Here is a 26,952-nt window from a genome sequence, read left to right on the forward strand (position 1 = left end):
TGATTTAGACAAACACCGTAATTTATGTTTGTTTACAAATTTTATTAACTTTTGTGACTCATAGTTTTTATTAAAATTTCTGCTTTGAAAATATTTATATTCAAATTAAAGACGAACCCAAACAGTGCTGAATTTGTTGGTTAACTACCAATAAAATTCTTACCAACAACTCGGACACGTATCAAAAATACTTTTGCAATACTTTCCAAAAAATATATCAGACAATTTCTACTCTAATTTCAAATAAAGACAACGATATGACAGGTGGGAAATTGCAGTTTTTTCTTCTCTTTATTGCTAATTCCCAGTAGCATTAATAAACTCGTCAAACAGTTTTTGCTTCATAGTGACGACTGAACTTAGTTCTAAGTGTCATCGCGAGCGATCCGAAGGATTAGCTAGCACGCACTGGCGAGGCGCATTGTCTGCCTTTCCCAGCGTGGAAATAAAAGTGAGAACTGCGAATTCAATCTTCTTAACGGTGACTTTGAATATGAGATATCCGGGTTCATAACCAATGCCATTAGTTCCGCCTTTTCAAATGCTAATACGAAAAGGCAATGGAAGCTTGGGCTTTACGTAATTCGACAAATATTGCAGTCCATTTTGCTAGTTTATGTCTTTGAGGCGGGCATTAGGTAAACTGGAGCGACCAGCAACAATTGCCCGCACGCGGCACTCGTTAGTGCTGACGTGATGGACAACTGTCGCTTGTCTCGTGTGCGACGACCTTAGATTAAACTTTAACATGGAGATTTATGGAGGCTAGCAGTCCAGCTCTTTCGGGGAAACGTTCAAAATTTCATAAGTGCCCAATTTGTGTGAGCAGTTAAAGCGGTGTCGTGCGCGGGCGTGCATGCCCCGCCTTTTTATTGCTGCCTCTTAACTGTAAACAACACCCATTCTCTGGGATCGTCTCGGTTCCTACTCGTAGGCATGTTATCTCGCACATAAAAGTCGCAGTAATAAGTATACGTTCTATTTCACTGCCCAAAAACTAGAACTTAATGTCACGCAATGAAAAAGTCAGTTTAACAAGACAGTTCCAAGCGTAATTTGGTCATTTCCAAGATGTTTTTGAATTTTAACAATGTAACATGTATAAAAATAATGACGCAGTGTAGCAACACCATTGCAGGTGGTATCCAGGACAATTACTGAAACCCAAATGATGCTACTTGCTACTTTCGAGAGCAGTGTTCCACGACGAAAACACTTAATTCATTGAAAAATTTGAAAAATCCAACTGTAACTCCAATTGTACAAGCATGCATACAACGTAAATTGGTCGGATTCTTACACTCACCAATCTTCGCTTGGGCTTGATCAGCGGCCGGTTCTGTCCGTTCATCTTGTAGTATAACCCGCACGCGTTGCAGAGGTAATGGCCCGTTCCGTCGCGCCGCCACAGGGGAGTGCTCGTCGCCCCGCAGTTCACGCACTCCCGACCCTCTGGTGTGTGAAAGTGGAAATTAATATTTAATAATAGTTGCAGGATAAGATACATTTCTTTGGGATACTAAGATTTAGGGTAAGAAAGTGCCTTTTTTATTGAAAGCAAGTCTAAAATATTAACGAATGTGGGACTTCGTTAGTACTAAAGGTAAAAACAAACATAATAGCTTAAGCACGTGTAGTTAAAGATAAGATTTTAATGTTCAACTATTGTTAGAATTTATATATTTCCCTATTGCAGCTATAAACGATCATCCCAATGAAATATACCAATCATCAATAATCATGAAGTAAAAAATGCATAAATCAATGAACCAAAACGTAATATACAAGCAAACCAACAAATGTGACAATTAAGTAAAAGTGGAGAAGAAATAAGGTGAAAAAGCGAAGTCAATACAATTTACCTGACTCCTGGCAGGCTGCGGAAGACGACAGAATACATTCAGAAACATACGGTTAAAGTTTCACTAACAAAGCATGCTACATCTATTACATAAAATGCATACATCCCTCAGTTTTACCACGATAATTGCAATTACTAAGAATAATTGTAAAATATTCAATTAGCAAGGGAAAGCGACGGAGTTTCACTCGATGAAAAAATATCAAGATTTTTTACACGCAAAGAAAAACTGGTGAAAGTACCAACCACTTAGCACATAGTTTTATGGAGTTGTTAAATGAACTACGAGCTACAAGAAACACTTTTCACTAACCATTTCTAACATAATTATTTATATAACATGCAATCATATAGGAAGAATAATAAGATAAAGCAAACTTTTTGTCTATGGTATGGAAGCGCATCGATAAAAAAAGTTTATGACTAATAATTATCGCCGAAACATTACGTAGAGATTTGGAATCAGAAATCTTAAATTATTAAGTGTGATTTGTCTTATGTTTAATTATGATGAATGTTCGTTAAAAAAGCTTTTATCACGCAAAAAATCTTAATACAATAAATTATGGCTATTGCCAAAAAACTATAATTACCTACAAACAGCGAAAATTTGTTGACTGCCGATAAATACTATATTTATCATGCAAAGCACTAAATAACGCTAACAAAACATAATAAAACAAATTATTATTGTATAATTCTGGCATAATCTCTTAATTTTATCTCGTAAAGTTACAAAATTTCCTCAGAGGAAATCCTAATTTTCGAAAAAAAAGCCGATAGCCACTATCATATTGGCGGGAAATGATCGACCGAGCTATAAAATAAATGGATGTTGCAAAAATATTCGAGAGCGAGCGAGAAACAGAGCAGAACCCGGGCATAAAGTAAACTATTACCTACATGTTAATTTCTGCTGTAATTGTACACACGTGTAAGTATGTACGTAAAGCGTAGAGCATTCATTCTACGTTACTACGTAGATCGCGCAATAAATATAACTCAAGAGAAAATCATTAGCTTGCGTTGAATAACGAAAGATACCTAAGTCATTAAAAATCAAACTAACAAAAAATATTAAATTTCATTATAATAAATTATTATATTATTATTATTATATAATATACCATAATTATTACGACGATATTAACGCAGCAGCGCAGGATAACTCGACATACAGTTGATTGTATTAAACATCACGATCAAATCCGATGATATATATTTTCATCAATGTATTGTAAATTATTAAATTAAAAGATCGAAATAAAAAGCAATCGCTCTTACATACTACATGAGCAATAGAACTGCGCGTTCTGTAGATACATAGTTACTCTAAAACGTAAAACAATTTTCCAAGCAAGCCACAACATCTCATCCGTGAACACTAAGACTCGTAAATTTTAAACGTAATATGAATAAAAATAACGCAGTATGTTACTTCGTCCTTACAAATCAAACTAATGAAGCGAAAGATTATCCAATTGATAAAATACTAATTAGACATGCGTTTTAGTCATGCTGTAAATAAAAATATTCAGACCCCATGAGTATTGAGCAGCCCTCCGGGAAACCTTTTGTATCAACTTTGTGATATTATAAAACGTAACAAGCAATTTCATCGGGTAAGGTGTTTAGTGAGAGGATGTTCACTTCACATATGGGATGCACCGCCCACAATCTTTCTCTAAACTCGATTACTTCGATGATTTACTGAGATCGAATTTAGAAGCTCGTTACACCTTCCCATCTTCTCTTTAAAGGTCTTCACGTACCTAAATGCATAACCGGCAACGAACAACTATAAAAAATAATTAAATCGTTGCGAAAACGAGTTCGTGTACTGATGATCGATCACGGGCATATCGGAATGTATCTAAAGTATATCATGTGAGCATCTGAATCTGATAACCTGAGTTCCCGAGGCAGACGATGCCGCATTGAATAAATAATACGCGAGGTGACCGCACCGGCGAAGGTGAAAGTGCTCCGTCCGATAGAAAAAATACGTTATTGGACCCAAAATACTTTACCGGCTTTAGGCACTCGGGCCATTCATCTTTTTTATGTAAAACCAGATCACAACCGGCAATTAAATCGCCCGGACCTTATCGAAAACTTATTGCGATCGAACCGACGACTCACTTTTTGGACTAACCCTTTAGATTTTTTGTTGCGCTATAGCCTGTAATTTGCTCCGAAGATTGTAATAAATAAACACCAATAACGATTATTAGGAAAAAATAACAGGATATTACATCGGCCATCATACATGTTTTATGAGTGTCTCTAGCATGGAGAGTGATTCAGTTCAATAGTAACGTCTCTATTGGTAAAAACGTTTGTGAAAGCAGCGCGGCCGCGGGCGGCGCGGATTGTGAGATTTACAGCCCCGCTCTCGTACGTACTTCGACATTACACGTATTATTAAACAGAACTGTGGCTCTGATTAATTACCACACCATATAATTGTTCGGCCGGTTCAATCATACCGACAACTTTTAAAACGTTCACACCGCGAGTTATATCTTCATTTCCCCCTGACATTCCGAGTATCGAGCAATCTCGTCGCGTCCCGCGACCGGACGTGTTTTCGACCGACAATAAAGATATATTCTTAAGCGCATTGCGGTACTTCAGACCGAGGGTTATCCTGAAAGTATGTCTGAGCAAAAATTCCTGTGTTTGTTCAAAATTAGAATGCGGCTCGCTCTTTATTGCCCGGAGTGACGTGCGGTCGTGACGCGGCTCTACGTGACCGCGATAAAAGATTTTCATCTGCCATATTTACGTAGCCGAGTGGGCGGTTTTTATTTTTCGAGAGTCTCCTGACAAGTACAGTCGCGGGGAGTGGACGAAGTTTTCACACGGCCGGCCAGCGTGGGGAAAACATTGCCACTAGAGCGCTGAGGGTGCAAAATGCGGTTCGAGTGATGTTGACCTGTAAGAACTATCGATGCGTTCAGAGCCAGCGCCGTTAGTGCTCAATGAAACCACAGCGTAAAAACATTCTCCGTAGTCACGTATTACACTAATGTGCACTGGGGTAATGTAATTTAAATGAAGGACTAATTCGCTCCCGTGTACCGTGACGCGCTCTCGGCGCATCGGCCCATCAACACGTAACGGTGAGGCTATTTTGCATACAAACCATTAAATTATTGCTCAAAACTTATTCTCTGTTGCGCCACAGAGGCTGTTATTACGCCTTAATTACATGCCTGTATGCAAATAGAAAATTTTAATGGTAGCCGATGGTCTCGCGCGGGGTCTACGTTTTTATTGAGCATTGTGTTGCCAGGAAGTGCTTTAGATTGTGCAAAAACTACGATAAGACTTAGAGTTGTTTTTTGCTTTTTATTGGCAATGACAGAACGATGATCAAATTGGAATGAAGCCATTTTTCAGATCGCCACCGGCCGGCGCTCTGCAGTATGCACATTTGCATATGATATTAGCATGGCGCAGCATAATTACGTGACGAGCGGCTCTATAACCAGATGTAATTATTGTGCCGATCATGTGATGTCGGACACAGTACGTTATTCGGATGCAATTTAACTATTAAATTAATGATAAACATGCATAAATCTCGCTAGTCAAACCTGTACTTCTGGCCTTCCTTGATACTAGTTTAAAAAGACGTGTCTCATCGATATAAAGTCAGGTAAAGTTGGAAATAGTTCTAAAGATTGGTATTCATTATTATTATAAAAAATGCTACCAAAAACTAGAATAAATATTTCAATAGTACGAAATCGCCTAATTTATTTCTCACGCAAAAAAAAAATACACGGTAAACAAATGCGAATCCAATAGGAAACAATGGAACATCACTGGTACTAGTCGTAAAGTCCGGGCTATCCATAAACAGTCCGAAAGTACAATGTCCTCTAATGCCTGTTTAATAATTGAATTAATCACTAAAGTTCCACGGATGTCCAACGTAAAATGCAAATTTGGACTGCAATTGTATCCCACATTGTGAATCGACAGACCGCGACGAATTTACTATACATAAATATATACTTGTCTATACACAGCACGAAAATACTCATTAGTGTTTTAAATGACTTTGCTATAAGATTATTCTATGTGTACTTATAAAAATTACGTTTTTACAAGCTTAATTGTAACATCATAAATTATTTTACTCGCGATTTTTAGTATTAATAGATTTCTGACTAGATTTTTGTCGGAATTACTGTGTTATTACAGTGTTGGACGTTATTATTTCATACCGCTCGAGCGCCCGTCCGTGTCGCGCCACTAATTGGTTGCGCAACAATGTGTTGCAGCAACAAGTCGCGTGCGACGCATTCTCAACACGTAATGCACAAAAACTCGCCATAATATTAAATTACGGGAGTCAAACCTGCTTTAAATGCACACAATACTCAATTCTAAACGTTATTAGTACTTAATAAAATTGTAGAATAATTTAAATGCCATTTGAAGTGAACGTTGTATTGTTTTAGAAAGTGTTGAATGGATACTGTTAAGAAATACTGAATAACAAGCACAATGGGCCCTGGTTCGTAACTGGCCCAGTATTCCGTTTGCCCTTTGCGTTCTTTATGAAATACATTCATTAGTTATAGTCACGATTTTTAATGTTGGCCAAATTGAATACGATTTAATTCTTATATTTTTTGTGCCACGTCTAAATATTTAGGTATGCAACTGATTAACATTATATCGAATCCACTCATAATTAATTCGCTCATCAATTTATTAATTGATATGTACAGATTAAATTGCAATTGTATTTGTTTTGACTAGATATATATGTAGCTTAATTAATTAAGTTGATCATGTTTTCCATTAGCGGAATATGTACTCCGACGCTTATACGGTTGCGGAAGAAATCGGGAAAACACACATATGATAAATGATATGACAGTTTTTCATTTACCGTATTAATATTAAAAACACTGTAGTTCCGTTCAACAATTACAACTTTTAAGCGTTTCTAACGAGCCTCATTCCGTCAAAGTTAAAAACACTGGTGATAGACATTACTGAGCTATAACTATCATATCTTAGTTTAATTTGTTTTAAAATCCGTTCCGTTTTACATAACCGCTGGAGGCTTCGAGGTCAGACGATCGCAACAATGGAATGGGCCATATCCGGCCTGGCATTATCATAATACTGTTTCCACCAAGGAACAGCCTGACCGACACACCAACACTTCTATATACATGTTTTATGCTACCAATTTGTATGGCTATCTGATTCTAGCTTGTAACATGAGCCGTATGCGTTATTTTCTAGGCTATACTTGTACTAGATTTTGTAGGTTAGTTGTAGAGTAGATAAATGTAATTATTAAGTTTTTTCTAAAGATTTAACTGACTTAATTGAACAGTAAGTAAGAACTAGGCAAACTTCGATTATTTTTTAACAAATGGACGTAAATAGCTAGTTGAATAACAAATATTCATATTCATTTAGTGATAGACAAATAGGTTATCCTATTCTTTCTTTTTGTTTGGAACAAAACAAACATGAAGTGCACTATTACGTAGGTAATGTTCACTTTACGATGGCAACAATGAACAATTAATTAAATAAATGAGCTGATAGTTCAATTTCCAATTACGCACAGTTTTTACTGCTATTAAAGTCTTACAAAAAGTTAACGAGGTGTGTGAATTGGAACGGTAATTCGGATCGATGTTAAAACCATAAAGATAGAGAAAAAGATACTTTTTCTTCTTCTATGTCTATGGTTGAAACCAAAAGCTAGACAGTTTAGTCTTAAGGGACATATTTTCAGTCGTTAAAACCTCAATGGGCCAAAGAGTTGGGTCATCATAACAACATGCCTTAAGAATGCCATCGAGCGGAAAATTAAAATGATTTTAAACTTATTTAAAATCCTCAGTTTTTTTAATATCCGAACAAACATTCCAAAACTTCATTATAATTCTATTGTATGAAAATAAAATAGCGCACTTTCATTTTAACAAAATAAGGAAAAAGATCAACAGAGTATGTTAACATCTCTTTTCGTTGTAATTAAAATCTTTATTGTTTTCCGATAAAGTTTAAACTCTGAGAACATCTCACGAGCGTGTAATTGAATGGGCACTTAAAATTACCCAAAATATTGAACAAACAAATTTAACGGTAACTCTACTTTGACTATTTAACAGTCATTCTACATAAAGCTTATTCATTACTCTAATAAGAGACAATAAGCATTTTTGGTTCCCGTCTATTGTCAAAGTTAACTATGGGAGTCGTAATTACATTTTTAAATATAAAATAAAGCGGCATTATGTGGTGTTAATACAATAACTGTTGAGTAACACTTTGAATATTATATTTGTCGTGAGGTTGCGAAAATGCATGGGTGAACCATATGAAGGTCAACCGAAAACAATGTGCAAAAGTTATTTAAATTTATGGGCACTAAATGCGGCCAAGTTTTTTTTTGCGGAAACCCGAAGTTTGAAATTAGTTCATTTCAAAATAAATTCATCTCATTGTGATGCTTAGTGATTGAATCAAAATGCATACCTTTTATGTGATTCCTGTATGATATTCGACGACGCATTTAAATCGAAAAAAAACTAAATTCAGATTTTTTTCGCCGTAGCAGATTCTATTCTCTGATTAGATCTAATTAAATTCAAAAAACATAGCACGAACAGAATACCTAATGGTAATATTACTATTCTGTTTTGTTTATTATATTTTTCACACATGTATTATTTTCGCACTTTCATCATTTAGGTGTTTTTAATTAACGTAAATGAGTCTACAGTTCTTTTAAGATAATTTAGAAAAGTGACTGGAAAATTAATAGAAATCTACTTAAGAGCTTTTGTTCGTCGGCGGATATTTGAAACAATGCGACAATTAAATAATGAGAAACCACTCCGCTTAGCTTGGTCAACATCAGTCGAGGCCGCGTTCACACCGCCCAGAACAATCGCCTGCGCAGGCGCAACCTACCGCGATAACTAGTATTAGACTGTGATTAAACTGAAAATTATACAGCTAATGAGTGCCATCTCGCATATTCATAGACAAGAACCACATCGACGCATTGAAGGTGAGAACTGCAAAGAAATCCAGTTAGTAAATCCTCCACCAATAACAGTTAGAAAGCGTTAGTCAACATCGACAGGATCCCAAGCCCGAAACGTTGCCATGAGGACATGTGGCCACAACCCCGTGCGAGGACCTCGCTTATCCGAACACATCTCCCATTCCCAATACGATGCCATTTCTAAATACCGAACGAATATTAATCTACTGCCGTTTATCGAATTAATAAATCGCTATTGTCGACGAGACAGTCTGCACTGAGATTCTAATTACGCAGCCACTATCGTGGCAGCCATTTTGTTAGGCTTCGATTAACGAGCCTTGAACGGCTCTTGCCGTATTTGATTTATTAACTGATTAGACACGGTGAATTTTATAAGTGAAAACGTACGAGTAGATCGCAGATAGCTGGTCCGTGTGGGACAGCTCTTCAGCAACTAATTATAAGCTGGGAACGGTGGTGTGATCGGATAAGCGGGCGTGTGTCGGTGCATCGCATTGCAGTGCAGAGAGTGCAGTCCGCGCGGACTCACCGGCGCTCGTCCGCGTCTTGTTGGGCCGCGGCTTATTCTGCTGCTGCCCACTAAACCCCTTCCCCTGGTAGTTGTAGTAGTCGCCGCCGGCGGCGTTGTACTGCGCGTTGTATTCGCCGGAGGGCTGGCTCGACTCCTGGGGACACGAGTCCGGCTGCGCACCTTCGCGCTGCTTCGACGACGGCGCCCCCATCATGGGCTTGACGTCCCCGCAGAGCGGCAGCTCCTGCTGTTGCTGCATGAAGGCGACGCTCATAGCTGTGGCGTGCGCCACGGCCGCCTGGTAGTCCTGTTGGCCCAGCGCCGCTGCCGCGACAGAGTCCGGCGTGGAATCCTTCGGCGGCGTAGGAGGGAACGAGAAGAGGGGGTGAGGATGATGGTGCTGCGCAGGTGAGAGGGGCTTGTCGGCCGGCGCGCCATCTTGCTGGAAGCCGCCGCCCCACGCGCCTCCACTTAGGGCCTTCGTCTCCAGCCAAGGGTGCAGAGGCGTGTGGAAATGCGGCCGACACACCTGCCCGCTGCTGCCGCTTAACGTCCGACCTGAACAATAAACAATACTATTAAAAATGGGGAATGGATAAATATATCAGATCATCACGCTCTATGTAACAGTGATAGATTTCTCCACAATTGCTCTGTGGACATTAGTCATTTGATTCCCTGATATTCTCGAAGTTTACGAGCGTTTAAGTGACCATTATACAGCTGACAGAGATCTACAGATACGAGTCATTGTAACACGAGTCCAAAACATCGAAACTTGCCGTCATTAAGCGGACAATTTGGAGGCGTCTGCGTACCCGCCCGCGCTTACCTAAATTAATATCATTTGTTTCTAACAACTGGTCTTTCACACGACATCTTCATCCACGAACGTAGTAAACACGGTCATGAATATTCTCTAATCTTAATGGATATTTGATAAACAAATAATGGGTTATTATTATTCAGTGGGTTTCGCTGGCTGCGTCCATGAATACTGGCTCTTTCCAAAAATGTTTCAAAAGCCGTGTCACAACACAATGCAATTAAACCAGTAGGCCAGCTGGAAATTTCATTAATTATGAGCATAGAAGTGTCAGTTTTGATGATACACTATGTTGATTTGTTTACGTACTCTGTGTATTGTTGGTGAACTGTTTAATTGTATAGCGTAATTATTTGCGAAATATTTAATGGATTTGCCGCGATATTTATTATTTTGGACTTAAATAAAACATGTTGCATAAACTGGATATATTTAATTTTGAAACGAAGTAAATGTAGTAATAATGATTTTACATATTCTAAAGACACGCAACGTGGCTCCCCTTTTTTAATTTGGCTGACTGGTGATGTACGGTTATTATTTATAAGTGAAAGGAAACATATGTACGGGTGTATTTGATTCGGAGGGTAGTTGTCTGGGCGTGGATTGGCTTGTGAGTCGAGGGGTGAGGAGCGGAGCGCGGGGAGCGTCGCGGAGCGCTTGCGCACCCTGTGGTGCGCCGCGGGTGCTAATTATTACTTACTGGTAACCCTCAGCTGTACGATTTTATTAGCAATCTCATAATTTTGCACCTTTATACTTTTATATACATACATAGTATCACGCCTTCCCAGAGAGGGTAGGCGAGTTTTAGTGTAATATAAACCTATTTTATTTAATAAAATCATTCTGCAGTATTAAAAACTAGCAAGCTATTTATAACTATGCATTAACCTATTGTACATTGATATCTATTTTATATTACTCTTTCTATGATCTACCATTGTGATACATAAAATTCAATTTTAAAAAATAAATAAAGCAGTATTTTTTTTTAATCCAAGTCTGATCCAAATCATTTTAAAATTATCTGTTTTATGAAAATCATAACGAGAGAGAATCACAAAGCCTCACATGTATATAGGTAAAATAGACACACCCGCATCATCCGATCCAGGTGTCGATCGCAATGTTCGATAACCATCGATGGTTATCACAAGGGCGCCCGTACAGCGCGCTTGCCGGCCGCGCGGGGGAACGAACTGTGTGCGGCAACGTCGAAACTGATTAATTACTTAAAATTTTAGATACCTACATTGTTGATACTATTTTGTTTGTTACTCAATAAGTTTGCTACTTTGTGATGTCATGAGATCTTTATAATTTTTTACATAAATACAGTAACTTTGAATGTGTTATTAATATCAATGATAATAATATAATCACATCGTAATATCTTATCTATATATCATCATATAAATATCATACAATTTATTCTGTAAGATATAAATCAATAAAAGTCGAGTAAAAAAGAAATGTCGCTCGTCGTAGCACATCCGTAGACCTCGTAGCAACTTTTTTGTTTTTCGTAGAACTTTCTTATTTCTTTAAAAAAACATCAAATGGCCGTTTCTTTTGTAATTAAAATCATGAATTGACGACATTATATTAACAGCACGATATAAAACAATAATCAATCCAGGTTGCGTCGCATTAAGCCGAATACACACAACAACGTTTTGACAGCGGCCGCGACAACCGGGAGCCACCCCTAGCGCGTTAGGCCGCGTTCACAATAGCCCCCGCGATGGCGGACCTGATAAGCCGCGTATGAATAATTCCTGTTATCGCACCATCTCGCCACATGCCCTACCTGCCCCCTACCACGGGCGCCCGAAACCTAGCTCATGCGACAATTGTAATTCAACTCCACGCGGAAAACGGACGACAAATCGTCAACTCTACATCGCTTCGTGCAACGCAGTACCGGGCGGCCACCGGCGCTTTTTATTCATTACAGGGCTGCAAGTTTCGGCCATTGTACCAGATACCGGTGTTCCACTAAGCCTGATTGTTTGGGGATTTCGTGTTTAACAAGCAAAGGTTAATAGAAAACAAAAACTAGAAACTGAAATTGAATTAGGATATACATGTCGTTATCTTAAAATCTTTGAGTACGTTTGTCTGTTAATATATGTTTGAAAACCTTGAAACTGAACAATCCATTAGTGCAGAAAATAAGAAAAATTAAGGCCAATTGAAGGTAATTATGGGATATGAAAACAAATCATAAACCAATCAGAATCGAGTTAGAGTTCTCACAGTCATTCGGAAACAAAACACCGGAATTGAACCCCTGCCCGGCCCCCATGGCACCCCGAGCATCGAACCCACAGGCAGATGCAGCGAGAGATCTTATCACCACCGCGCCACAGGGTCCTGCAAGTGTTGTTAAAATCGCCGATGTTACACCCGTCTTGTTTACTGTCTGTAACGGTTTTCTACAACCCCTTTTTGGTTTTTTAATTTTTTATACGAAAATAATGAACAGCTGGTTGTCATATAATGTTTTTCTGAACGAGGATTTTCAGTAAAAAGTGACAAGAAAAACGAAGAACATAGCATGATACAATGTTATATTGTTGTTTGGATTTGTTGAAAAAAATATGTAAATATTTTACAATTCAAAAATATGTGAATATTTTTTCAAAAATTAAATCAGCGAAATCTAAAATTTATAAAATTTAAAACTATATTTGATCGAATAACACATTTTTATAACTTAAACAACATTGGTTGTTAAACTCAATTCATACGCCCGCCCTACATTTGACGAAAAAATTCAAAGGCGTGGCCATATCGAATCGAACTCCCTTTTCTTAACTAGCGACGAAAATTGAAGCGATTGACTGCAGCGAAAGGGTCGCTGCAGTCACTGAAGCATATGCGTAATATACCCTAATAGAGCACAGCAGGATATCTTCCGACAACGGTACCCTAAAATTGGTATGGTTATATTACCTATATTCACTTTTCGTTTACATATCCGGATCTATTAGGGATAGTAAATGGATAGAAAAACGAACAATGTTACAGCTATTTTACTTCCCGCGCAGATTCTAAATCAATGAATTGTTTAATGAATTTTAAGCGATAGACTATTAGACTGCATGTCCTTACTGTATATTTGATTCTAGCTTCATAACGTAGTCTTTGAATCTCGTCTAGGAAAGACATTATAATAAATATGAGATAAAGGCTACGTGTGGCAAAGGCTGTTAGTGATAAAAGCAACGTGAGAATGGAATATTCAAGGTCAAGCGGGCGCGTCGTCCAGTCTGCCGCAGACTCGCGACCCGCGGTATCCGCATGCGAGCGACGTGTCGCGCCGTACGTGTGTCGACAGCTTTACAACATACAAACCAACTTATCCCTTCCACTTATTGTCTTTAGACGTGTTATCCTTTGTTACCGTATCATTACGTGCTCAATCATCGGGACACTGGCATCTATATCTCCGTAATAAAGGCCACAATCCTGTGACTGTCTGAATGTCCGACGTGTTAGCGAATGATAAATGTAGGCGTCGGTATCGCGTATCGGATCTCCGTTCGCACGCCGAATTAATTTTAATTTATTGATCGTCGTATCGACGCCGAGTATTTTAGGTGCCTAACATTGCAACGCTTTGCTTTTAAAGTGTTTATTCACCTTTTGTTCCAAAGTAATAATTGCCACAGGTATGGAGAACATAAAATGAAATAAAATAATTCGTTCTAAATCTTTAAGTAGCAAGATCCTAATTAGAATCTCTGCGTCAAAGATTGAGCAACATATTGATGATATTTTCGCTGTTATATGCTTAATAATATACAATCAATCAAACAGTTGCTTTTCGGAGTGCTGAAACATCAATTTGCTTTTTCGTAACTTCAAGAAATAAATCTGTAGAATACTATAAGTATTATTACTATTTACACTCATTCTCCCTCGTTGCACGGCATAGTTTCCCGTTTCGACATTAAGGCTTAATGTATTTAAATATACGCATCTCTAACGTGGGAATTATGCAAGGCGGAATTGGAATGATGATTTTGATGTGGTGCACAAAGCACCGACGCCCCTGAGTCCTGCATTTATGGCGGCAATAAATGTACAGACTGCGTACCTTGGCAGTCTCATTTCATCTTAAGCTGTTTGTTTTGTTGAGGGTATGGCCACTTATGCATTACAAATATACACAGAACCTGTTTTTGAATAAAAAAAGATCTTCAACTTTTCGACAATTAGCCATTTTAAATTAGGAATTTAAATCAACGAATGAAATAGATTTTTTTTAATCATCCTATGGTCATATTATCTTCTTCATCTTCTCGAGTCATCATGGATATTTATATTATGTGAGACAAGTATGTGTCCTTTATTAGCTTTGTCGTTTGCATTTGCTGTTTGTTTACCAGTTGGATTTACCACGACAGTGTAAGGTATAGATTGGACAACGCCACAGTCATACAAACTGACCCTTTGATATTGGGAAATCATAAAGACGATAAAACTCAATGAGACAACCTCAAATCGAATATCATATTCAAATAAAAAATATAGTCCACCATGTTTTCGAATCGATCGAGGCCTAGCAATGTCATCGAGTCGACAGCCCTTCCGTTCGCCAACACTAGTTGTTATTCCCGGCGTCGCCTGTCGCACGCCGCTCAGTAGCACTTGTTTAATAAGAATCGTAATATAAAAGCATTATAATCCAATCAGAGTCAACGCGGTGTGCGATCGAATCGTTTACCATTCCAAACGCGGCTATCGTAAAATATTTTTGGGTGTACGGCAGTTAAGGAATTAGAAATTTATGTGTACGACAAGACACACACATTGTCGATTGAATTTATTTGATTTATTTGTTTGATTGTTATGCGTCATCGACAGCCATGATTCTTAGCTTCTTTTTTGATTCCTAAATTCTTGTGTCTAATCTGTAAGGAAATTTAACTGTCACATATACCTAAATATAATACTCGATTCGATAATCATTTGAGCTTCTTTTTATTTATATTGTACTCTTTAATTAAATAATTATAATATTGGATATTGTTAAATACTTTTGTGATCAATTTTATAAAAATTTATTTATTAGAATGGTTATTTTAAGCGTCATTCTCATACCTATATGTAAGTTTATTACAATAATAATTTTAAACAAAATAATGATATCTTATTCCTTACTTATAATTAATTCATTAGTTTAAATATTCAACGCCGCATATCCGGTGGCAATGGCCTAATTTTAATAATGAAAATTTCCATGAGTTGCGAAACCCTGTTTTTTTCCGACGTTAATAATTGCAACACGATTTTTGAATATTTGAAGTGGAAATTGGAGCGCGCGGTGCGTGTGTTATGCGAAGCCCAAATCGATTTGCATAGTTTCATAATTAGGTTGCAGAGAGCGCCGTATGCTGTGGGAAATGCGGTTAATTACCCAACGAAAGTACAGACTCAAGTACAGATTATATGATCCTATCATGGTTATGATTGCTTCAAGATGGCTAGGAATGCAACGCTCCGATGCTCAACGGCTGAAAAAGAAACCGGGAAAATGCTCAGATAAGAAAGAGAGAGAGAGAGAGAGACTATGGTAACCAAATTCTTAACCATACCATGAATTACAGTAAATTTATTAAAATTCAGATGATTCATTGAATTTGGCCTCCTGTGCCCATTCCCAGCATGTCAATCTGATTTGGTTGCGACAGAAGTTACTAAGCCGGGATTAGCGATAGCTTTCGTCGCGGGTGTCTAAATGTTATAGTACAATCTACTGCATGGCAAGTACCCTGCATGGAACCACTGTGTGGTGGTGATAGAGGCGTTTTTTTTTTCAATTTGGATAAGTTTCTCCCTTATTTTGTTGATCACAGTTTAAATACGTGTGTTTTGCCCTGTATTATCCACTGTAGAAGTGCACTGCTTAGTGATTACCTAACGCGTAGGTATATTTTGGATTTGTTCCCGTTCCAAGATGCAATACTGACACAAATTTCTTTGCATACAGGACATGAAATTTCAAGGAAACGCGCGCTGCATACAAAAGTCACCTCATCGGAACCCGTGTAGGGTGCATTGTTTTTATTTTATTTTCTTACGAACCCATCACTTCTCATTAACTGGCGTTTGGAGAATAATTTACCATCGCTAATGTCCGGACATGAGTTTTATTGTTATGGTATTTTAATAAATTTCTCATTGTTTAATACTATGTCGATGACGCTCTCGCCTTGTTCCCAGTAATGAGGAAGGAAGTTTACGCTTTTGTTGTTGATTATTTTGTTATTAAAAACGCATGATATCGTTTATTGAATTTCAATGTGCGGTATGAAGCTCGTTGATTTGTAGTGGCATGGTAATGGAGTTCATCATGTAAATTGTCAAATGAATGATATGCTCAAAAAATCTAAGTCACAGACTAATAGTTTTCGATAGCAATACTTTCCTGAAATCGATATTTAACCTAAATTTTGACAATAACTATAGCTGAAACGTCACAGAGAAAATTGACAGGGTCGGACTGAGAGCAAACAGCCTATAAAGAGAAGCACGCTACAATCGTGCCACTCGAGAGTTCATAGATCCGTAAAAACGCCGCGACCGCGAGCTCGGATATGTCACGCTACACTTGTGATCACTGGATCAAAGATGCCGCCATATACCGCAAGAAACGGACAGCCTCTTTGCCATGCCGGCCGCGTAGCAATCGCAACCTGAGGAACTTTCCACTACGTCGATTTGACAGCTGCGGACTGTGTGCCATCTAATTGAGATATTTAACTGGTTCTTACTAAAAATCCCAGAATGAAAGTCTGTTATAAATTTATTGCTTTTAGAAAATACGTAAATAGTAAATAAAGAATTATTGATAGCAACGGCGGATTTATCCCATGGAGGGATGTCTTTCAGTCCATCAGCAGAAAAAGCAACATTTACAGAAACGTAAGGAAAAAGAAGAAGCAACACATCATAGAGAAATGAAGATAAAACAAGAGATAATGGCTTGTAAATTCATAATGAATCTTCGACTCTTATCGGAGACTCTTATTATTTTAAGAATTCTGCTTTGAATATTACATAGGTACATGTAGTTTGATATACGGAGAAGGACATAGGACACCGGAAAAATACCTAACTGTTCCTGTGGGAAATTTAAGCAGTTAAAAAAGATAATCCTAAATAAAGTATAAGTCTGTTAACGTAAATAAAGGTACTATTAACTAATCTTGGAATTTAACAATATTATCTCGTGTAATTTGTACTTGACCTTTGTAAGAAAGACATTTATCTTCATTGAAATTTTATATCTTAATGGCAACCAACGCATTGTCTTTTTACTACTATATCTTTAGATTATACGATAGGAAATGCACAATCGAATATAATCGACACTCGATTTATAATAGCAATCGATTTAAATCCGCTAATATCTATAATAATATAATCTGGACGTTTGAGCTAGCCACAAGGTCGTACGCGCACAATCATAAAGACTTGGCCTACAAAGTTCAACTGGAGGTTGCACCCAGATTCAGATAACCGGTTGGTAATTCTAATTTAATAATTTAATCCACTGATGCAGAAATTGCGACCATAAATGTACCATTTTCTTCTAATCCAATGATATCGGTAACTTTTAAACGTCTTATCAACAAAACCAACACAAATTGATGTTTATAACAACATACGACGATGGCGCAGTGGTTAAGTGCTTGCCTCTGAACCGAGAGGTCCCGGGTTCGATCCCCGGTCGAGTCATGATGAAAAATGTTCTTTTTCTGATTGGCCCGGGTCTTGGATGTTTATCTATATATGTATTTGTTATAAAATATAGTATCGTTGAGTTAGTATCCCATAACACAAGTCTCGAACTTACTTTGGGGCTAGCTCAATCTGTGTGATTTGTCCTAATATATTTATTATTTATTTATACAAATTGATCCTATTACTTTGTTGTGGTTGAAATTTAAATTAATTTAATTTACATTAAGAAGCAATGCAAAGTCACTCTCACATGTAGAATTTGGAGCGCCATATTCAGTTTGCATTTCGAATTCACAATAAAAAAATTGAATTTCAAAACTTGACTTACTGACACAGTTCCAAGTAGCAACAGGATGCAAATACATCACGACAACAAAACCTTCCACAAATCACGATATGAGCCAATATGAGCGGTCACAATTTCCATAATTAACAAGCTGCGCGCACGACTATGATTAGACGTGATCTAGCCAACAGCTTCCCTAGGCTGAGCAAATTGTTTTACAACAACGATTTATTGGGTTATAGGAATTGTGAAATTACTCGGTTGTCTTGGATAAAGGCTTAGTCAGATAGGCGACGTTCACTGATAGTAGTGGAAGGGTTGCATCATGTATAGAACAGGATATAACCTAATGGTGAAGTCAAAATATATAATAATGTATCAAGGCAATTCTTGAAAATCTACAATTCTACACAGATAGTATGTTGTTCTGAGTCTGAAGAAATTATATGAAACAGATCTCAAAGTCTCTATAAAGAGAAGAGGTCTCTTAATTATAGCCTAAAAAGACAAACCCACTTTATTTACTCTAAAATGTTGCGTTCCTTTAAGTTATTTGTTAGTTATAGCAAAACACATCTATCTTCAAGAGAGTAAATGACTTTGGTTCGTGGTGTGACAATGACACCAACGAATATTTCGATGATCCTTCACCAAAAATCCTGCGTTAACCTAAACAAGCCCTATCATAGGATGTAGCTGACCCCACAATCTTGACAATGGCCTGGTGTGCCTGTAATAATGGTTATAATGTCGGCGCCGCAGCAGCCTGGTTACATAACCGCTCGTGACTCGCGCATTACGGTATCGGATAAAAATAGGAAGGTCCCGCGGACAATGCCACGTGGGACTAGGGATAAGGAACCCGTAGTCTAGATGCATCAGCTTATACCTAATGTATTGTAACTTTTGGGTCGTGATACTGACTGTCCTATGCTCAATCTAGCCTGGTCGTCAAGCTACGAAAAAGAAGAAGTCTTAAATTAGCCATAAGGTATTTATAAAATCTAATATAATCTTGTACCAGTACTTGTCTCACTCAGTCGTCCATTACAACATGGCGATCCTGCCATATAACTAAAAAGCTGTTTCCCGAAGCTCCGGCTCCGCCCGCGGTAGGCTATGTATGTAGATATTATAAATAATAACTTTTAATTTGCAATTGCAAATCAAAAAATATAATCTTTTGGCGCTTTGGTATCTCATCTTAACTTCAAAAATCCCTATGCCATAATGAATCAATCTATTTGCTATTGTTAACCAAAAAATCAATTAATAATTTCCGGTATTTTTAAAATAAGCATTTAATTACCTTTTTTTTTGCCCGTAGCACAGTGTGCTCAAACATAACTTGCATTGCGCAAATGCACATTCACACTTCCATACACACTCAATATGGAGAAGTGATTTTTATGCAAGAAATATCGTTCCTTCACAGTTGTTTTATACATCTATACTTTTGTAATTAAAGAACGCACCTACCTTTTTTATGTTCTAACCTATTGATAATAAAACATTCTTCATTTGTTTTTTTTTTTTCTGTATGCCTGTGCAATGTTTATCATATATAATAAACGGATGATATAATTAATATTCATTTCATTTTGATAAAAATACGTCATATATCATATTTTTTAGCTAAATCATAACTCAGCAACTAAAATACCAATCTTCTAACGATATTCCAAGAATGTCTATCTGACAAAGGACGCAACCAACCGTACACAATTATAAAATACTTGCTTTATCATTATGATAGGAAAAGCCTCAATTCAAAACTACACACTAAATCAAAAGATACTTTTAAATTAATTATTATATATTTTATCCAAAAAATTATTTTTTATTTGAAAGGCGATTAGGTGGATAGTAACCGGAGACCAAGTTTGAAGAGAGTGATGAGTATAGAGGAAATGTGTGAGATTTGTCACAGTCGTTTCAAATGGAAATCCCTACTCTCTGCCTACCTCCATAATATATATATTTATATATAATATATATTTATATAGCATTGTCTTCAACACTATATCATACTGTAGACGAAGGACTGATTTTTTGTGTATAAATTAATACGAAAGGGCTAGCTATTCTGAACTAATTTCAATCTAAATTCGCATTTAATATAATAACTATACGATGAAATTACATGACATGAAGGAAGATAATGAATATTATTATTATTTACGTATATCAAATTGATCTAATCTACGTCTGTATAAATAAGTCCTCTATTTAACTAAGTTCATTCAGTGCTATGAATTATTATATTACTTTTTTAATAACTTGCGATATTGACTAATTTTATTACGTTTGATGAAACGTATAAAAACACTGTTAATTTAGAGAAAAATTTTGGTTATTAAAACGGACACCTTTTGTGTAAATAGAGTTTTAATTGTCATCAAAATAGACTTGAGCCACTAGTGTGAGTCACTTGTGTCTGTATTGTGTTGTATAATTAAGTACTTTATATGCCATAACATCTAGTTACTTACATCAATTGTTTATATCATATTGGCTATAGAGATAATCGAAAATTTGAAAAAAGTATTATTTTTATATTTTCTTTGGATGTGCATTACATTATTAACTTTTTATAATCTCCAAACATAGGTGCTTCGTCCCCGTGTGCAAATCGAGATAAAAAATGTTACCCTATGTCATTCAGGAATAATGTAGCTTCCTACCGGTTAAATGGAAATTAACCCCCACATAACTTGCAAATACTTTCTTTTTATAATATTAGTGTAGATCAACTTGGTATTTTTACAAAACAAGTAGTTGTGGTACATATCTACACGTTTATCCTTAAATATTATAAAACAAAGCCCTCTGCCGCGTCTGTCTGTCTGTTCGCGATACTGCACGGATTTTCATGCGGTTTTCACCAATAGATAGTGTGGTTCCTGCGGGAGATTTAGATGTATAATTTATAAATTTTACCCGAGCGAAGCCTGGGCTGGCCGCTATTTTTCTGATAAAAACCGCAATCATTCAATTAATATAATAAATACAATGAAACAGTTTGTGGGATTTTATCATTGGAATCGCATAATGTGCGGCTGTGGCTATATTGATTGTCACTAAGAAATTAATTGTGACCACAAACCACACTGATCACAGCCAATCATCATCAAATATCACTTTTATCTCGTAAATATATCACATGGTTATTACCATGATAAACAATGCGTAGGCATTGACTCAAAATTAACAAATTTGTATAAAATCTATTCATTGTTATTTGTATCATGTCATGTACAAAATTCATTTAAATTTACCATTTCTTGAACGATACTCATCTGACAATAGTGTTTCAATTTTGTTTTACGTTTGTGTACTTGAGTACCTTTTTTTGTTTTGAAAAAAGTACGTGTACGTACATTGATCGTTACATTTCCGGCTTTATTATCGCATTTGCTCGTTTATATCTAACATACTATGGCACCACGTGATAGTAATTTTCACACAAAGTAATAATAGGAAAAATACCGCAGAGGTAAAATGCTTTCTTTTATCAAATGATTTTCAATTAAACTTCGATTTCTAACTAATTAAAAGTCCAAAATGTTTTTGAGAGCGTTTTTTGTTTGTCATTTCGCCTACTCCATGTTTCAAATCGATAAAATATAAAAGGAACTTAATAAAAAGGTCCTTTATAAATACTGAAACTTTTTGAATGTTTGTAGCTTGTGAAAATATAAAAATATATATAGAAATAAAAAACTATAAATATAAAAATTGACGACAAAAAGTGCCTGTGAAGGTCTAATTTCTGAATAAATTATTTGAATTTGAATGCCTGTAGTAATGACTATAAATGTACCATGATAATCTTATTCAATAAATCAAAGGGATATTACTACTTAGTAGGAAATCAATATTATTGCTCTTAGATTCAGTGGCGGTGATCAATAAACACTATCGTATGAAGGTAGGTATGTCTATGTGTCTATACGTCGTGACTCGTCAGTACGTATGAGGGAATAATTATGCAATTACTGACTTTGTAATAACTTAATCGGAATTGGTATTTAATTTGTCCTGTGCATTTTACTAGGGCATTTAAGTACGAATGGTTAATGAACCATAGATAGAACTTGATTTAAAATGTGCCATAAAATTTTATTACACAGAACAGAAGTGATAAAGTATGTACCTACTTACCGATATAATCTATAAATATATAGTACTTGAAACAAAGCATGTGTTTTGCGGTATCATGTCCATTTAATGGTACATAAAGGTGCATTGGGATCGTGTGTCCACTCACCCTATAACTTTTCGGATTGGTCGATCGGGGCCTCATTTGAGAGAAGACATAATTTTTTTGGGGTATATCCGATCGTGGTGCCAATCTATACCCCGCTCCTTTATTCGCTCCAACCACTGCGATCCCAATAAACTCATTTGCAGTACAAGGACTGGGACCCAACCGCCTAGCATATACAAAAATTGAAAACATTTTACCCCAATTACCTAATTCCGAAAGACAAACTAGTTTATAGCAAAACATCTTGTTGATTCAGTCCAAATAGTCCAAAACGTAGGCCTATCGATGGAATTTCGACTACATTTGAAAGTCAGTTCTAAGATAATGGATATAGGGGTTAATTACGTGTGATATACAGCACGGTGCACCTGCAGTTATAATGCAGTTGCTGTAGAAACAGATCTGACTATAGTTACTAGTCTAAAACTTGTTTTCATAGATCTTATTGCTTTACTATTATTAAGAGTTTTTTAATGCTTGTAAGCATATATATAGGTATTAAATGAAAATCCTAACTCTGGCTAAATTAAGTCTGAATACATATTATTTCCATACCCGTTTCATAGACCATGACGCGATGTGATAATATCTTCAAAATATAATCCTATTTCACTCTTCCTCGGTGATATTTCATTCATATTTTTATCAACCTTTCAATAAAAATCATAATACGTTACCGTATACCCTTTGACAATGTTACTTTATGCGTACTTACCTTGTTATATTACTGAGAAAAAAAAATATAAAAAGAAAGTTAAACCCTACCGGAATGATATGAAACAACACTCAGTAGTGGTCATTCCGAAACGCAAATCGTTGCGTAGACAGGTATTAAAATAATATATCAGATCTGTGGCAACGTAAGCTATACGAGTATAGTCTATGGTTTGATGACGGTTATTTGGCGTACGCCGCGCCGTAGCCCGCGAACCGGCCGGTATTATCTGTGACTCGTTACTGGCGGCCAGCCACTGGTGCGGGTCACTGTACCTATTTGCTAGCACTACACTCGCACTGCTCGTTACTGTTCAGTGTTCAATAGTAACGTAGCTAGCTATACAAAGGTCCCGGGGTAAAAAAATAAAAATAAACCATATAAAACATTGAAAATCGTTTGGTCTGTAATCGACGTAGTTCAAATCCTCGTAATCTAGATTATCAATAAAAGTCAATATAAATGTAGCTGTATTGTAATAGTGTAAGAAATTTGCGCTAGTTCAATTTATAGCTTGTAAACAGAGTCCGATGGACCCCTTGAGTTTGGCCCCCCGTCTAGCCCTCCGTTACCTACGTTACTGGTGCTTGGACTGCACTCGTTATTCTCTTATGGCTCGCTTCCATTTGTAATCATGTTGATTTTCGTTTCAAACTAAATTTGATAAGTTACCTGGATATTGGCTGTGTGTAATTTTATTATAATTTGAATATGAAAAATTATAAAGAACATTATGTAGGTAACCAAATTTGCCTCAGATTTTTCTACTAAATAAATAAAAAAAGTTTCAGCAAGTTTTCTTTTCGTATCCCTAGTGTTATTTACTTGGATGTAAGTAAATAACACTAGGGATACGAAAATAAAACTTTATTTACTCTGTGCAACATTAAAAAAACATTCTTCAATATCTATTTACTTACCTATATAAAATCGACATTGCAACAAAGAAAGACAAATGCGTAAATTCCTTCCCACGAGGCAGTAGCCATTCTTCACTGATTTCGCTAATAGCTGTTGGCTGGTCGCTCGCCTCCAGAGCTGAATACAGCTGAATGAATCATAGCCAGGAAACCATTCATCCTCGTAATGTGCTGCGAATATAGCCTTCTGTACAACGCGTACGCCCTCTGCCCCAAATGTTTAAATAAAATAAACGCTAATGAAAATATAAATCTCATGTTCTTGACGATTTATACCGCTTTGAACATTTTAACGGCGACAAAACACGACCTCGTTTGCCCCAGTTTTCGACTTGACTTACACCCCGCGCGATTAAGCAGCTCAAATTGCGTTCTAACTGTTTTATTTTTTCTTCCGAGAAACCAACTGTGCCCACAAATTTAGTGGCCAGCATTATTGGAATATCCAAGAGCCAATCAATTAAAAACGAAACGCACAGTTCAGTGACCATTCCCATGGAATTTTCGTCACAACTCCTGCTTGGTCCGCCATTCTCGAGGGACTATAACCGCATCTATGTATGACAAATCGTGACAAAACCACCGACTCATCTACACTAGCAAGCTGTCCCGATGATATTGTTAGAAAACTGCCTCTCGTTCTATTATGAGCTCTATGTTGTAGGCAATAGGGTAGTATAGATAAGGAATGTCATAAATATCGGTGGCAAAATGATTGTTGTAGATAGCTACACGAATCCAAGTGCGCTGCAGCCGCATGCCTGTGCCTTCATCCATCAAGCTCGGAGCGCGTCATCTTCAGCGCAGCGCTCGACCGGAAACCAGACCCTCCTAACCTCTAAATTAGGCAGAGACAATGACGATCGATATCGTTTATTTCAGTCAACAGAATGTTTGAAGAAAAAATTATTCTAATTTGACAGCAATGCAATCGACAACACATGCTTATTTACTTGTGGTATTATGTATTCAGAAAAGGAAATCGTCAAAAAAGGTACAAGCAAAATGCTGATATGAATTGAAAAATCTAGGCTACGAATTCTGTAGACTAGGCAAGAACAATGAAAGTAGAGATACTATATATATATATATGACGACCTCGGTGGCGCAGTGGTAAGATTCTTGCCACTGAACCGAGAGGCCCCGGGTTCGATCCCCGGTCGGGTCATGATGGAAAATGATCTTTTTCTGATTGGCCCGGGTCTTGGATGTTTATCTATATATGTATTTATTATAAAATATAGTATCGTTGAGTTAGTATCCCATAACTCAAGTCTCGAACTTACTTTGGGGCTAGCTCAATCTGTGTGATTTGTCCTAATATATTTATTATTTATTATATATATACGTTAGATAACGACAATTTAAGATCTATAAAGATAATATTACTGGAGCCTAATTGCACACATACCTAATTAGGTAATGTGACGACAACATACTGTGCAAAAATTGCAAAATGCATTCAATATTTCAATGTTGCGCTCCCAAACATGTCTCAGACGCAATTATTTCACATAACCATACAAATGACGAGAAAAAACGTTTATTTTTTCTCATTGTAGATTAGCCTCGTCCCGTTCGCACGCCGGTCGCCAGATTTTAATATCAAATATCAATATTTGGATGCAATCAATCAAAGTTAATCACGCGAAAGATATAAAAGCAAAATGAATACATTAAGTTCTATAGTGAACGGCGTCGGGTGCAGTGGACTGGGACCTTTTTTATGTCGAGCCTAATAATGACCGATTAGAAAAAAAACTGGCTGGGAACGCATGCCCCGTATTAAAATTGAGTACAGAATGATGATGTAAGCGAATTTAAATGTTGATTAGATTGGAACGCAATGAAATTCTTTTGTTTTTTATGCACTCGCTTTTGATAGACCATATTTCCGGCCAGTGTGTATGGAGTTTGTCACAAGCTTCCTGCCAGTAATAGTCATTTTTATGTCTGTTCTTTTGAACTTGTCATACATTTGACGTTTCGGTTCACAGAAATCTGATTTTCTCGATATATATATATCTAGTCTATATGTATAATTTTAGATATCTATTGTTTGGTTCTTTCAAGTTTCGAGGCCCAGAAGCATAGACAATTGAAAAACAAACTATTCAATTTAAAAGTTAACTAATTAGGTCAAATGGTCCTGGCAGACGTGGATCGATAGGGAACGCGAAGTTGGTAACAACACGAGAAGGGCAATAAAACTAACCGTTGTTTTGTAGAACAGTTGTTGGCCACAATCGATATTTCTAATTGCGGACAGCGCACGAAGTTACCATTAATACCGGGTTCACTCGAATCGTATTCGATATGTTACTCGATTGAAAGAGGGGGTGGTAACATTAGCTTTTTCTGTAAAATAGTTGAATTAATTATTACGCAGTCTGCGTGATGCGTATGCGTATGTTGTATCTCACATCTACGCACCCTACCATAATTCCATACAATAAAGGTGCACGCATGATACGCATTATGCATAGGATCTGTACCAGACTTAAGATGTTTTAAACATTGATTTTTGATTTAAAAGAATTCAAATTGATTTGTTATTTCAAAGATTTATTAAATTCATTGTACATTTTACTAATCAAATGCTTCATATTTTATCAGGATAATATATGTGACATCAAAAAGGTCTGTTATGTAAGTATATGTTATCAAAAGATTCATACTTATATTAACATATAAATAATTACAAAGTCTAAGTAGGATTTACCTAACCACTATACCTGG

General features: G+C 36.7%; 1 protein-coding gene across 4 annotated transcripts in view; it reads right to left on the reverse strand.

Annotated features, from left to right (window-relative positions):
* The window catches only part of LOC128670751 (GATA-binding factor C-like), an 86,911-nt gene that overhangs the window by 45,852 nt on the left and 14,107 nt on the right, over nucleotides 1-26,952 (reverse strand). For 2 of the 4 annotated variants that reach the window (XM_053746706.1, XM_053746708.2), the window contains exons 3-4: nucleotides 9,454-9,993; nucleotides 1,301-1,452 (exon numbers count right to left, since the gene is read on the reverse strand). In XM_053746706.1, coding sequence (XP_053602681.1) covers nucleotides 1,301-1,452; nucleotides 9,454-9,993 — 692 coding nt within the window. The remainder of the gene's footprint in view (nucleotides 1-1,300; nucleotides 1,453-9,453; nucleotides 9,994-26,952) is intronic. The other 2 variants (XM_053746710.1, XM_053746709.1) reach the window with 2 other exon arrangements.

Source organism: Plodia interpunctella, chromosome 6, assembly GCF_027563975.2.
Source record: "Plodia interpunctella isolate USDA-ARS_2022_Savannah chromosome 6, ilPloInte3.2, whole genome shotgun sequence".
NCBI classification, from domain to species: Eukaryota; Metazoa; Arthropoda; class Insecta; order Lepidoptera; family Pyralidae; genus Plodia; species Plodia interpunctella.